We start from the raw sequence: 15,808 nt of genomic DNA, 5'->3' as shown, positions 1-15,808 counted from the left end.
GAACAACACACACTGGGGCCTATCAGAGAGTGGCAGGTAGGAGGAGGCAGAGGATCAGGAAAAATAACTAATGGATACTAGGCTTAATACCTGGTGATGAAATAATCTGTCCAACAAATTATTGACACATGTTTACCTATATAACAAACCTGCACATGTACAATTGAACTTAAAAGTTAAATTTTTATAAAAAAAGTTTGCTATCTTAGATGGTTGTGGTTTGTGGTGCCCCTCAACAATTACAATAGTAACATCAAAGATCACTGGTCATAGAGTACCATAAAAGATATTATAATAATGAAAAAGTTTGAAATATTTTGAGAATTATCAAAATGTGACGCAGAGACACAAAGTGAACACATGCTTTTGGAAAAATGGCACCAATAGTCTTGCTCAATGCAAGGTTGCCACAGACTTTCAATTTGTACAAAACACAATATCTGAGAAGTGCAATAAAAAGAGATATGCCAGTCTACATACAATGGGATCTCATTCAGCATTTAAAAATAAGGAAATCCTGCCATATGTGACAACATGGATGGACCTTGAGGACATTATACTAAGTGAAATAAGCCAGTCACAGAAAGACAAATATTGCATGATGCCACATATGTGAGGTATATGAAATAGAGTAGAATGCTGGTTGCCTGAGGCTAGGGGGAGGGGCAAATAGGGAGTTGCTTTTCAACAAGTATAAAGTTTAAGTTATGCAAGATGGTGAAGTTCTAGAGATCTGCTTTACAACATTGTGCTGATAGTTAACATTATTGTGTTTTGCACTAGAAAATTTAAGAGGATAGGTCTCATGTGAATTGTTCTTACCACAATTAAAAGAAAAAAAAAAGAGCTGAACGAAGTCATGTAGTTGTGACCATAGCAAAATTTTTTGCTAGAATTCTGCCTCAGTTATTATTTATTTTCTTTTTGTCCCTGTTAGGTTTTCCCTTTTTACATGCTAAATATGTATTCCTTATATTTCTAGGAAAATTTTACAAGTATTTCAACCAGCCTTCCTTGAATGGTCCTATTTTGTCTGATTTCATAGACCTTTATTCTAGTCTAGTCTCTTCTTCCAATCTCAGTCCCACCATTTATCATCTGGAGTTTATTTCCTCTAACTTTTAAAAAATATAGCATGTACCTCTGTTTATGTCTTGTATTTATGGATCTGAAATGTTATCATTTACCACTCCCCCATCTTCCCAGAGATTCATCAGCTTGTTTATACTAAGTAGTGTTTATGTTTGGATAGCTGCTTTGATTTAAGTTGCTCCTTGTTTTGAGTGAGAAAAAATGTAATAGTATTTTATCAATGTACGTACATATGTGTTTATTGTTTTTATGTAAAATAAAATACCCCTATTAATTGTTTAAGCAGATATCCCTCTTGTAAATGAGGAAGCTGAAACTACTCCAAATGAGGTAAGGGAAATTGGAAGAGAACTTTTAATAGTCATTATTTTATAAAGGGATAAAATATTTATAAATGGAGAAATATTTACAGATAGAGAAAGGCATCCGAGAAGTTACTCAGTTGTTTTATGGTTTCTATTATGGCAATATCTGTATAGTTACACTCTTGAAAGAGCCTTCTGCATAAAATAGTAACATTTAAAAATATGAAGATAGGGGACAAAATGTGTTGAGAATGAGGTGAAGGAGAAACAAGAAAAAAGCGTGAAGTTCTACATAAGATCTTAGAAATAAACGCCGTAGACATAACTGCAGTTTTTACTCTTTCTCACAAAAATCTTTTAATTTATCATATTGTAAACTTTGCACAGGAAATAATATTCTATAGTTTAAAATAGAAATAAAACAGAGTTTACATAATATAATTTGCTTTTCAGCTAAATTTACATAAGGTATTCCTTCCATAAAGCAGTTGATCCCCATGTAAATCAATGAAGAGTAAAATGTTCACTTACTGCTTGACAAATAGGATTTAATGATTTCCATTCCTGGGTCTGTGGCTCGCAAATACCAATTGAAGAGTCAGTATGTATTACTGTTTTCCCCAGTTCAAGGAGAGTAAAAGAAGATAATATAGAGAATTTTTCATAAAGCTAAATTTATTTAGTTTAACAGGCCATCCTTTATTTTACAATGTCGTTCTTTGTACTGTGGTGCTATTAATATTCTCTTTATTTTCTTATATAGTTGTGATTTACAATATCATTCTTGTGCATTTTGCTATTACAATTTCCTTTGTTTGATGATATATTGGTGACAGTATAATAACAGTAAAATGTCAGACCCTCAGATTTTTTATTTTGAAATGTTGCTGATTTATGATATATGAGAACCACTGCTTTATCATTTTTATGGATAGTATTCTACAGTCCATGGTTTCAGGCAAGTAAAGAATTTATCATGTTTACTAAGGAATGTAAAATTTACAAATAATAATGGTAATTTGTTATGATAAAGGATAAGAGTACAATTGATTTTGAGTCATTTTCTTAATTTGTAAAATTTTCCAGTCAGTAATGATTAACTTGTAGTTTGTTTTATTGCTGTATTTTCTAGTTACTGGATAATGATTCTGAGAAAGGCCTGACTATACCAACTTTGAACCAATCAGACCAAGATAATTCAACTGCTCATGCTTCTAAATGTGATGAATCAACACCTTCACCCACAGAAGTGCACTCGTGCACTATTTCTAACCAGGAAACAATAAAAGCAGGCAGAATACCACCTTTAGGTGAACGTCAATCAGAAAGCATGCTAGAAAGAAAAATGAAAAATGTGTTTTTTCCATCAGAAGTAAAATTAAAAGATAACTATCCAAGCATTTTAAAAGCAGACTCATCTCTATCAGAGGTAAATTTGAGGAGTATCTGTATAAATCCAAAGAGAAGGAACTTAGATTCATCTCCAACAGAAATTAGCTGGCAAAACAACAATCTAAACTTAGCTGAAAGGGAGAACACAAGCTTAGTTTCCACCAGAATAAAAATTTAAAGGTAGCTTTCAAAGCCAAGACCCAAAAGAAGGCCTTGACCTCAAGGTGTCTGCCCTTCTATTAGAAGTACAAGACTAGGGACACAAAATAATCCATTTAAAAAAATTAAATACAAATACATTGAAAATGCATTCAAATGTCTCCAAGTGGAAATGTGTCTAAGTATATTAAATATTCTGACTTTACTTATATCAATCAAGAAATGAGGATAAAAAACTTTGAAGAAAAGCAAAGTGATTTGAGATGCCAGTAATACAAATTAATCTCTTGGGTTGGTAATTCAGCTGAAAGTGTAACAACAATAACAAAATGTAAATTCAAAGGAAATTTAAAACCCTGGGGAGTTATTTCAGTGGAAATTCTTTTTTATTATTATTATTTTTTATTTTTTTATTTTTATTTCTATTTTTTTTTTTTTAGTTTATTTTTATTATACTTTAGGTTTTAGGGTACATGTGCACAATGTGCAGGTTTGTTACATATGTATCCATGTGCCATGTTGACTTCCTGCACCCATTAACTCGTCATTTAGCATTAGGTATATCTCCTAATGCTGTCCCTCCCCCTGCCTCCAACCCCACAACAGTCCCCGGAGTGTGATGTTCCCCTTCCTGTGTCCATGAGTTCTCACTGTTCAATTCCCACCTATGAGTGAGAACATGCGGTGTTTGGTTTTTTGTCCTTGCAATAGTTTACTGAGAATGATGTTTTCCAGTTTCATCCATGTCCCTACAAAGGACATGAACTCATCATTTTTTTACGGCTGCATAGTATTCCATGGTGTATATGTGCCACATTTGCTTAATCCAGTCTATCATTGTTGGACATTTGGGTTGGTTCCAAGTCTTTGCTATTGTGAATAGTGCCGCAATAAACATACGTGTGCATGTGTCTTTATAGCAGCATGATTTATAGTCCTTTGGGTATATACCCAGTAATGGGATGGCTGGGTCAAATGGTATTTCTAGTTCTAGATCCCTGAGGAATCGCCACACTGACTTCCACAATGGTTGAACTAGTTTACAGTCCCACCAACAGTGTAAAAGTGTTCCTATTTCTCCACATCCTCTCCAGCACCTGTTGTTTCCTGACTTTTTAATGATGGCCATTCTAACTGGTGTGAGATGGTATCTCACTGTGGTTTTGATTTGCATTTCTCTGATGGCCAGTGATGATGAGCATTTCTTCATGTGTTTTTTGGCTGCATAAATGTCTTCTTTTGAGAAGTGTCTGTCCATGTCCATCGCCCACTTTTTGATGGGGTTGTTTGTTTTTTTCTTGTAAATTTGTTTGAGTTCATTGTAGATTCTGGATATTAGCCCTTTGTCAGATGAGTAGGTTGCAAAAATTTTCTCCCATTCTGTAGGTTGCCTGTTCACTCTGATGGTGGTTTCTTTTGCTGTGCAGAAGCTCTTTAGTTTAATTAGATCCCATTTGTCAATTTTGGCTTTTGTTGCCATTGCTTTTGGTGTTTTAGACATGAAGTCCTTGCCCACGCCTATGTCCTGAATGGTATTGCCTAGGTTTTCTTGTAGGATTTTAATGGTTTTAGGTCTAACATTTAAGTCTTTAATCCATCTTGAATTAATTTTTGTATAAGGTGTAAGGAAGGGATCCAGTTGCAGCTTTCTACATATGGCTAGCCAGTTTTCCCAGCACCATTTATTAAATAGGGAATCCTCTCCCCATTTCTTGTTTTTGTCAGGTTTGTCAAAGATCAGATAGTTGTAGATATGCGGCATCATTTCTGAGGGCTGTGTTCTGTTCCATTGATCTATGTCTCTGTTGTGGTACCAATACCATGCTGTTTTGGTTACTGTAGCCTTGTAGTATAGTTTGAAGTCAGGTAGCGTGATGCCTCCAGCTTTGTTCTTTTGGCTTAGGATTGACTTGGCAATTCGGGCTCTTTTTTGGTTCCATATGAACTTTAAAGTAGTTTTTTCCAATTCTGTGAAGAAAGTCATTGGTAGCTTGATGGGGATGGCATTGAATCTATAAATTACCTTGGGCAGTATGACCATTTTCACGATATTGATTCTTCCAACCCATGAGCATGGAATGTTCTTCCATTTGTTCGTATCCTCTTTTATTTCATTGAGCAGTGGTTTGTAGTTCTCCTTGAAGAAGTCCTTCACATCCCTTGTAAGTTGGATTCCTAGGTATTTTATTCTCTTTGAAGCAATTGTGAATGGGAGTTCACTCATGATTTGGCTCTCTGTTTGTCTGTGATTGGTGTACAAGAATGCTTGTGATTTTTGTACATTGATTTTGTATCCTGAGACTTTGCTGAAGTTGCTAATCAGCTTAAGGAGATTTTGGGCTGAGACAATGAGGTTTTCTAGATATACAATCATGTCATCTGCAAACAGGGACAATTTGACTTCCTCTTTTCCTAATTGAATACCCTTTATTTCCTTCTCCTGCCTGATTGCTCTGGCCAGAACTTCCAGCACTATGTTGAATAGGAGTGGTGAGAGAGGGCATCCCTGTCTTGTGCCAGTTTTCAGAGGGAATGCTTCCAGTTTTTGCCCATTCAGTATGATATTGGCTGTGGGTTTGTCATAGATAGCTCTTATTATTTTGAGATACATCCCATCAATACCTAATTTATTGAGAGTTTTTAGCATGAAGGGTTGTTGAATTTTGTCAAAGGCCTTTTCTGCATCTATTGAGATAATCATGTGGTTTTTGTCTTTGGTTCTGTTTATATGCTGGATTACATTTATTGATTTGCATATGTTGAACCAGCCTTGCATCCCAGGGATGAAGCCCACTTGATTATGGTGGATAAGCTTTTTGATGTGCTGCTAGATTCGGTTTGCCAGTATTTTATTGAGGATTTTTGCATCAATGTTCATCAAGGATATTGGTCTGAAATTCTCTTTTTTGGTTATGTCTCTGCCAGGCTTTGGTATCAGGACGATGCTGGCTTCATAAAATGTGTTAGGGAGGATTCTCTCTTTTTCTATCGATTGGAATAGTTTCAGAAGGAATGGTACCAGCTCCTCCTTGTACCTCTGGTAGAATTCGGCTGTGAATCCATCAGGTCCTGGACTCTTTTTAGTTGGTAAGCTATTGATTATTGCCACAATTTCAGAACCTGTTATTGGTCTATTCAGAGATTCAACTTCTTCCTGATTTAGTCTTGGGAGGGTGTATTTGTCGAGGAATTTATCCATTTCTTCTAGATTTTCTAGTTTATTTGCATAGAGGTGTTTGTAGTATTCTCTGATGGTAGATTGTATTTCTGTGGGATCGGTGGTGATATCCCCTTTTTCATTTTTTATTGCATCTATTTGATTCTTCTCTCTTTTCTTCTTTATTAGTCTTGCTAGTGGTCTATCAATTTTGTTGATCTTTTCAAAAAACCAGCTCCTGGATTCATTAATTTTTTGAAGGGTTTTTTGTGTCTCTATTTCCTTCAGTTCTGCTCTGATTTTAGTTATTTCTAGCCTTCTGCTAGCTTTTGAATGTGTTTGCTCTTGCTTTTCTAGTTCTTTTAATTGTGATGTTAGGGTGTCAATTTTGGATCTTTCCTGCTTTCTCTTGTGGGCATTTAGTGCTATAAATTTCCCTCTACACACTGCTTTGAACGTGTCCCAGAGATTCTGGTATGTTGTGTCTTTGTTCTCGTTGGTTTCAAAGAACATCTTTATTTCTGCCTTCATTTCATTATGTACCCAAAAGTCATTCAGGAGCAGGTTGTTCAGTTTCCATGTAGTTGAGCGGTTTTGACTGAGTTTCTTAATCCTGAGTTCTAGTTTGATTGCACTGTGGTCTGAAAGACAGTTTGTTATAATTTCTGTTCTTTTAGATTTGCTGAGGAGAGCTTTACTTCCAACTATGTGGTCAACTTTGGAATAGGTGTGGTGTGGTGCTGAAAAAAATGTATATTCTGTTGATTTGGGGTGAAGAGTTCTGTAGATGTCTCTTAGGTCCACTTTGTGCAGAGCTGAGTTCAATTCCTGGATATCCTTGTTAACTTTCTGTCTCGTTGATCTGTCTAATGTTGACAGTGGGGTGTTAAAATCTCCCATTATTACTGTGTGGGAGTTTAAGTCCCTTTGCAGGTCACTCAGGACTTGCTTTATGAATCTGGGTGCTCCTGTGTTGGGTGCATATATATTTAGGATAGTTAGCTCTTCTTGTTGAATTGATCCCTTTACCATTATGTAATGGCCTTCTTTGTCTCTTTTGATCTTTGTTGGTTTAAAGTCTATTTTATCAGAGACTAGGATTGCAACCCCTGCCTTTTTTTGTTTTCCATTTGCTTGATAGATCTTCCTCCATACCTTTATTTTGAGTCTATGTGTGTCTCTGCACGTGAGATGGGTTTCCTGAATACAGCACACTGATGGGTCTTGACTCCTTATCCAGTTTGCCAGTCTGTGTCTTTTAATTGGAGCATTTAGCCCATTTACATTTAATGTTAATATTGTTATGTGTGAATCTGATCCTGTCATTATGATGTTAGTTGGTTATTTTGCTCGTTAGTTTATGCAGTTTCTTCCTAGCCTCGATAGTCTTTACAATTTGGCATGTTTTTGCAGTGGCTGGTACCGGTTGTTCCTTTCCATGTTTAGTGCTTCCTTCAGGAGCTCTTTTAGGGCAGGCCTGGTGGTGACAAAATCACTCAGTGTTTGCTTGTCTGTAAAGTATTTTATTTCTCCTTCACTTATGAAGCTTAGTTTGGCTGGATATGAAATTCTGGTTCGAAAATTCTTTTCTTTAAGAATGTTGAATATCAGCCCCCACTCTCTTCTGGCTTGTAGAGTTTCTGCTGAGAGATCAGCTGTTAGTCTGATGGGCTTCCCTTTGTGGGTAACCCGACCTTTCTCTCTGGCTGCCCTGAACATTTTTTCCTTCATTTCAACTTTGGTGAATCTGACAATTATATGTCTTGGAGTTGCTCTTCTCGACGAGTATCTTTGTGGCGTTCTCTGTATTTCCTGAATCTGAATGCTGGCCTGCCTTGCTAGATTGGGGAAGTTCTCCTGGATAATATCTTGCAGAGTGTTTTCCAACTTGGTTCCATTCTCCCCGTCATTTTCAGGTACACCAATCAGACGTAGGTTTGGTCTTTTCACATAGTCCCAAATTTCTTGGAGGCTTTGTTCATTTCTTTTTATTCTTTTTTCTCTAAACTTCCCTTCTCGCTTCATTTCATTCATTTCATCTTCCATCAGCGATACCCTTTCTTCCAGTTGATCGCATCTGCTACTGAGGCTTCTGCAATCTTCGCGTAGTTCTCGAAACTTGGGTTTCAGCTCCATCAGCTCCTTTAAGCCCTTCTCTCCATTGGTTATTCTAGTTATCCATTCTTCTAATTTTTTTTCAAAGTTTTTAACTCTATGCTATTGTTTTGAATTTCCTCCCGTAGCTCAGAGTAGTTTGATCGTCTGAAGCCTTCTTCTCTCAACTCATCAAAGTCATCCTCCATCCAGCTTTGTTCCGTTGCTGGTGAGGAACTGCGTTCCTTTGGAGGAGGAGAGGTGCTCTGCTTTTTAGAGTTTCCAGTTTTTCTGCTCTGTTTTTTCCCCATCTTTGTGGTTTTATCTACTTTTGGTCTTTGATGATGGTGATGTACAGATGGGTTTTTGGTGTGGATGTCCTTTCTGTTTGTTAGTTTTCCTTCTACCAGACAGGACCCTCAGCTGCAGGTCTGTTGGAGTTTACTAGAGGTCCACTCCAGACCCTGTTTGGCTGGGTGTCAGCACCGGTGGCTGCAGAACAGCGGGTTTTCATGAGACCACAAATTCAGCTGTCTGATAGTTCCTCTGGAAGTTTTGTCTCAGAGGAGTACCCAGCCGAGTGAGGTGTCAGTGTGTCCCTACTGGGGAGTGCCTCCCAGTTAGGCTGCTCAGGGGTGAGGGACCCACTTTAGGAGGCAGTCTGTCGGTTCTCAGATCTCCAGCTGCGTGCTGGGAGAACCACTACTCTCTTCAAAGCTGTCAGTCAGACAGGGACATTTAAGTCTATGGAGGTTCCTACTGACTTTTTGTTTGTCTGTGCCCTGCCCCCAGAGGTGGAGCCTACAGAGGCAGGCAGGCCTCCTTGAGCTGTGGTGGGCTCCACCCAGTTCGAGCTTCCTGGCTGCTTTGTTCACCTAAGCAAGCCTGGGCAATGGTGGGCGCCCCTCCCCCAGCCTCGCTGCCGCCTTGCAGCTTGATCTCAGACTGCTGTGCTAGCAATCAGCGAGACTCCGTGGGCATAGGACCCTCCGAGCCAGGTGCGGGACACAATCTCCTAGTGTGCCGTTTTCCAGGCCCGTTGGAAAAGCGCAGTATTAGGGTGGGACTGACCCGATATTCCAGGTGCCGTCTCTTACCCCTTTCTTTGACTAGGAAAGGGAACTCCCTGACCCCTTGCGCTTCCCGAGTGAGGCAATGCCTCGCCCTGCTTCGGCTCGCGCACAGTCTGCTTCACCGACTGTCCTGCACCCACTGTTTGGCACTCCCTAGTGAGATGAAACCGGTACCTGAAACAGAAATGCAGAAATCACCCGTCTTCTGTGTCGCTCAGGCTGGGAGCTGGAGACCGGAGCTGTTCCTATTCGGCCATCTTGGCTCCACCCCCGGAAATTCTTAATAAAGCTATTATATTATAGGAAATAGCATATATTCTCCCTATTACAAATAATTTTATAGTTTAAAATGAGAATAAGAGTGTGAATTTAAAGGTACACCAAATTCTAGACTTTCTCAAAATGACAGCCTTTCTACTTATATCTTTATATCTTATTGGAATCACTATTACAGGTAGTTCATCAAATGGTATAAAAAGATATATAGGTCAGAAGATAAAGAATTTGAGTTCTAAGTAAGATTCTGCTTCTAAATACTAGCTTGGGCATCTAAGTCTGTAGACCTATTTTTCTCATTATTTGAATGGTAGATCAGACTAGGTCATTTCTAAATTCTCTCCCAAATTTTAAAAGATATAATTTTAACTGGGAATTATTCTCAATTCCCTATGTCAAATAACATTCTCGTTTTTTCTGAATGTGAAAGTAATGCACAGTCACAGAAAATTTAGGAAATGGAGAGAAATGTAAAAGAAAAAATAAAAGCAGTTATAATTCTACTGCTAGATTTAACAATTTTATTTTCTTTTAGTCTTTCTTACGCATATGTACATATATCTTTTATGAATTTTAAAAGCTTGAATCAAAACATATAATTTTTATTTTTTGACTTTACATGCATGCCACTTGAATTTTCTTAAAAATTTGCAAGATGTAGAATATCCTCAAATATTAATATTCCATGTTTTAAACAGTTTTCATATTGTTGGACATTAAGTTGGAAATTAACATTCTTTTGCTTATTTATGTGGATCTGTGGATCTGTGATTATCTCCTAATGTATTTACAGAAATGGCATGCTAACAAATTGCTCTCCAGAAAGACTGTACCACTTTACATTCTTACCAACAGTATTTGAGTATTAATGGTCTTTTAAATAATGATTAACATTTTTTCTTGCTCATTAGTCATTTTGGTTTTCCCTGTTATGAGTAGACAGATCATGTCCTTTGTCCATTTTTTTCTTTTGAAGACTTGGGGATTTTGTTTAGGTTTTATAATGAGCTCTTTTTATTTTCAAGATATTAACCACTTGTATAGGCACATAGTTTGTAGTTTACCTTTTAATTTATGTATTACATTCAGTCTGACTTCCAAAATATTCAACTTTCACTTGATAGGTAACTTATTTATTGCTGTATAACCACTCCAAAACCTAGTGGATTAAAAAAAAAAAGTTTTATTATCTCTCAAGATACTGTGGGGGTTGACTTGCTTGATGGGCAGTTCTTCTGCTGCACTTGATGTTGGATGTTAGATCCACTTATCTAGGAGCTTGATTAGGCTGGAACACTCATGATCGCTCATTTACGTGTCTGACACCTTGAATAACTGTTAAGGCTGGGCTCAGCTGGGATGCAAGAACATCTGGTTTGATGTGTCTGTTTCCTTCTTTCTGTCTCAGATATATATATCTCAGATTAGATAGATAGATAGATACATACATACATACATACATGCATACATACATACATACATGATAGATATAGATAGATAGATAGATAGATAGATAGATAGATAGATAGATAGATAGATAATATATAGCTCTCTCTTTCCATGTAATCTTGGGAATTATCCTTCTCCCTCTCCATGGGGCTTCTTCTTGTGGTCTTTCTATGTAATCTCTCTAACAAGGCTGCTGAGCTTTTTATGTGGCAGCTCAAGGCTTCCAAAATACACAAACAGAATCTTCAGGTCCTCTTAAGACATAGGCTTGGGACAAGCACAGGGTCACCCTCACTACCTTCTGTTAATTACAGCAAGTCCCATGCTCAGTCCTGATTCAGTATGGGAGGGGACTACAGAAGGGCATGAATCTTGGGAGGGGTTGTGCACTGGGGGCCATATTTGGAGATTAACTTAAGTTCCAAGTAAGTCATATTCCTCCAACATGCAAAATATACTCACTTCCCTCCCAAGATCCTCAGTGTCATGCTATTACTGCATCAAGCTCAGGCTTGAGATACAAAATGTTTTTCCCTAACTAAGGTTCACGTGGGTGAGGCTCTTTAGGTATGGCTCCTCTCAAACTTAAAATCTATGAATTGAAGAGACCAGTTATTATCTGTCCCCTACATACAATGATGAGCCAAGAACAGAAAAATTGGAACAGACACTTATATTCTAAAGGTAGAGGGAGGGAAAGCATGAGGCATACATCAGTCAGTTGACCATAGTAATTCTGAAGTTCTTGGCCTTGCCCTCACATTTTGGCCTTACCCTTTGAATAAGCCTTTTTCCATAAGAAATAACTTCTGTTTGTAGTTGCAGCCGATGTTCTGTGTGTGGGAAGTTAAAGTTCAAATGTGTCTTTTCATTTTTGCTTTCAGTGAAGACTGAAATTTCACATGTGTCTTTTCTTTCTAAACTATCCCTGTTCCTTTCAGTCTAAGATGCTATTATTCTCTTAAAGATTTTGTGGGCTTCCTGTGTATCAAATTAGGATCTCAATTAGTCAAATGTTACACTTCTAAATATCTTCAAGACAGGCCCCTATTTCCTTGGGCTGAGAGTCAGGGTGTTGTGGCAAAATGTCCTTAAGAAATTTAGAAGTGCCCTTGTCTGGCAAAGAAGGCCTAAGATGCTACTTAAGAGTCTTAAAATAATTTTTGTCTAGCTGAGTAGGCCTATGAGTCACCACCTTAAATCTTTTTGAGGTCTTAACAGATCTTACAGCCATACCGTTGTCATCTTGACCCTGAACCACATTCCAATGAACCCACAACTGAGTCACCAATGACTTCTGTATTACCAAATGTGGTTATCAGTTCTCAGTCCTCATCTCTGTGACTACTTAGCCACATTTGACAAAATAGTTACACCCTTTTCTTGAAACTGATCTTTTTCACTGGCCTTTTGTAATATTACATTCTCCTAGTTTTCTTCCTTCTTCATTGACTACTCTTTGCTGGGGAGGTCTCCTCTTCCAATTTCTGAATATAGGATTGTCTCACACCCAGTCCTTGTACTTTATTTTTTTCTCTAACCTTGTATTTTATTTTTTCTGTAACTCTCTAACCTGAATAATAGGCTATTCATTCAGCCCTGTAACTTTAAATATAATTTAAGAGCCCCACATCTTGGGGCTCTTCCTTGAACTCCAAGAGTGTATATGTAAAAACTTACTTCACTTAGATATCTTATAGAAATGTCAAACTTTTAACATGATGAAGACTGAATTAATTTCACCTCCACTAACTCTCCACCCTTAATTTAGATTCCCTCCTCTTAATGTTCCCTATTCATTTAATCTTTTCAGCATATAAACATTCCAGGCATTATTTCTAGGTGAATGAAATATGTTGTTGAACATAAAAGACAAAAATAAATGTTCTTGTGGAGCTTATATTCAAAAAAAGACAAAAATAAATGTTCTTGTGGAGTTTATATTCTTATAAATGGCACCTCTAAACTGTTAAGACCAACACCCTAGGAGTCAACCTTGATATCGTGGTTTCTCTCATCTCTTGTATCCAATCCACCATCAAGTCTTGTTAATTCTGTATTCAAAATATATCTGAAATCCACCACCGTCATTGCTGTCACCTTAGACCAAGCTACTTTCATTTCTCCTGTCTGCTATAAAAGCTGAGTTTTCCTACTTCCAATTTTGCCTCTATCTAGTTTGTTCTTCTCATAGCAGGCAGACCGATCTTGTAAAGACGTAATCTAAATCATGTCACTCCTCTGATCAGTATTCTTCAATGGCATGTTTTCATGCCTGGAATAAAGTCTGAACTTCTCACCATCATCTACAATGCCCCCATTTAATCTTTCTGTCCTCATATGTTAGCATTGTTCCCTTTGTTCACTCTCTTTCGGCCACATTAGTCTTCTTACTATTCCTTGAACAAACTAAACTTATTCCAGCCTCAAGCTCTTTCTAATATTCTTCTCTGTCAGGTGAATGCTCTCCCCCACAGATCATCTCAGGGTTCATTCATTCACACCATTTAGGACTCTGCTCAGATGTTCCCTCCTTAGTGGAGGGCAGGTTGGGGAGCTCCTCTGACCACTCTATGAAATCATCTACCCATCCACCCTCCTCCATCCCTAGTATTCTTTCTTCATATATCATTTCCTGGTATCATATTATGTTTCTTTACTCATTTATTGTCTTTTACTCCCATTTGACTTTAAATTACAGACAGAACTGAGATTTAGTCTTATTTACCACTGTATCTTACTATCTAGTAATAATGATGAGTATTTTAAACTCAAAGACTCATACATAATTAGAGCTCTTACTACTTAGAACTCACCACTAATAGTGATGAGTCCATGGTAGGCAGTAGTAAATATCTGTTGAATTAGTTTAGTTAAAAATACTGCAGGGTTGGCCAGGCGTGGTGGCTCACGCCTGTAATCTCAGCACTTTGGGAGGCCGAGGTGGGTGGATCATGAGGTCAGGAGATCAAGACCAGCCTGGCTAACACAGTGAAACCCCATCTCTACTAAAAAACAAAAAATTAGCTGGGCTTGGTGGTGGGCACCTGTAGTCCCAGCTACTCAGGAGGCTGAGGCAGGGAATGGCGTGAACCTGGGAGGCGGAGCTTGCAGTGAGCCGAGATTGTGCCACTGCACTCCAGCCTGGGCAACAGAGTGAGACTCTGTCTCAAAAAAAAAAAAAACAAAAAACTGCAGGGTCTTGAGGCATTTGCTCTGGGAATATATTATAACTCCTGGGTCTCACTGTATGTAATTAAATCAATCACATAGTCATAGGAAATGCAATCATTTTAATACTCTTAAGGTGGATGAACCATCTAGCTCTGACACACTAAATGTCAGGCATAAGGCAGCAAGACTATTTCCACAAAGGGTAAGTAGTAAGAGCTCTAATTGAGTTTAAAAGCCTGTAGGGTCTGCAGAAGATTAGGGTTAAGGAAGGCAGAGAGTGATATATGTGACATCATTAACCTCATATCTCCTATTCATCCATTTATATTTAACTGCCCTCTTTAAGCCATGAATTCCATTCATTAAATTTAAATCCCTTACTAGTGATTGATGATACTGTTGGGAAATATGCGATAATCTCCCCAAAACATTGTCCTTGCTAATTCTGTACTTGGAATCAACCAAAACCATGCATGTGAAATGCACCTTGCAATTATTTTATCCACAGACAGAATTTTCTTCTTTTTTAAGGCTGCATAGTATTCCACTGTGTACATATACTATATTTTCTTTATCCATTGATCTGTTGATAGACACTTAAGTTGCTTCCATATCTTAGCTATTATAATAGCACAACAGTAAACACGGGGATGCAAATATGTCTTTGATATACCAATTTGAAATCCTTTGGATATACACCCAGAGGTAGGATTGCTGGACCATATGGCAATTCTATTTTTAGTTTTATTGGGAACCTCCATACTACTTTCTAAAATGGCTGTGCTAATTTATATTCCCACAAATAGTGTACAAGGGTTCCCTTTTCTCCATATCCTTGCCAACACGTATCATTCTTCTTTTTGATAATAGCCCTTGTAACAGGTGTGAAATCATATCATATTGTGGTTTAAATTTGCATTCCTCTGATGATCAGAGATATTGAGTATTTTAAATATATCTATTGGCCTTTCATATGTCTTCCTTTGAGCAATGTCTGTTCAGTTCCCTTGCACATTTTAAAATTAGGTTATTTGTTCTCTTGCTTTTGAGTTGTTTGTGTACCTTATATATTTTGAATATTAGCCCCTTATCAGCTGTATGGTTTGCAGATATTTTCTTCCAGTTCATGTTTTGTCTCTTCACTCTGTTCATTGTTTCCTTTTCTGTACAGAAGCTTTTGATTTGATGCAACTCCATTTGTCTTATTTTTGCTTTTGATGCCTGCATTTTTGGAGTCCTATCCAAGAAATCATTGCATAGACCAGTATTGTGGAGACTTTCCCTTATGTTTTCTTCTATTAACTTTACAATTCCACATTTCCACATCTTACATTGAAGTCTTTTATACATTTTGAGATGATTTTTGTGTATGGTATGAAGTAAGTGTCCAATTTCATCTACTGGGCCATATCTGTTTTTCCCAACATCATTTATTAAAGAGTCTGTTATTTCCCTATTGTGTTTTTGGCATCTTTGTCAAATATCAACTAATTATAAATATTAAATACTTGGGTTTATTACTGGGCTGTCTACCTGTTCCATTGGTTTATATGTCTTTGTGCTAGTGCCATGCTGTTTTGATTACAATAGCTTTATAACATAATTTGAAACCAGGGAGTTTGATGCATCTAACTTTG

At 37.4% G+C, this 15,808-nt stretch overlaps 1 protein-coding gene across 12 annotated transcripts in view; it reads left to right on the top strand.

Annotated features, from left to right (window-relative positions):
• Positions 1–15,808, top strand: part of C2CD6 (C2 calcium dependent domain containing 6) — a 206,729-nt gene that overhangs the window by 81,177 nt on the left and 109,744 nt on the right. For 6 of the 12 annotated variants that reach the window (XM_063644879.1, XM_055290204.1, XM_055290203.1 and 3 more), the window contains 2 exons: positions 1,376–1,422; positions 2,530–2,826. The exons of 1 other annotated variant lie outside the window; for it this stretch is intronic. In XM_063644879.1, the coding sequence (XP_063500949.1) occupies positions 1,376–1,422; positions 2,530–2,826 (344 nt within the window). The remainder of the gene's footprint in view (positions 1–1,375; positions 1,423–2,529; positions 2,827–15,808) is intronic. 5 more of the 12 variants (XM_055290205.2, XM_055290201.1, XM_055290200.1 and 2 more) reach the window with 2 other exon arrangements.

The sequence above is a fragment of the Symphalangus syndactylus genome, chromosome 8 (assembly GCF_028878055.3).
Source record: "Symphalangus syndactylus isolate Jambi chromosome 8, NHGRI_mSymSyn1-v2.1_pri, whole genome shotgun sequence".
Taxonomy (NCBI): Eukaryota; Metazoa; Chordata; class Mammalia; order Primates; family Hylobatidae; genus Symphalangus; species Symphalangus syndactylus.
This window is presented reverse-complemented; position numbering and strand designations above follow the sequence as displayed.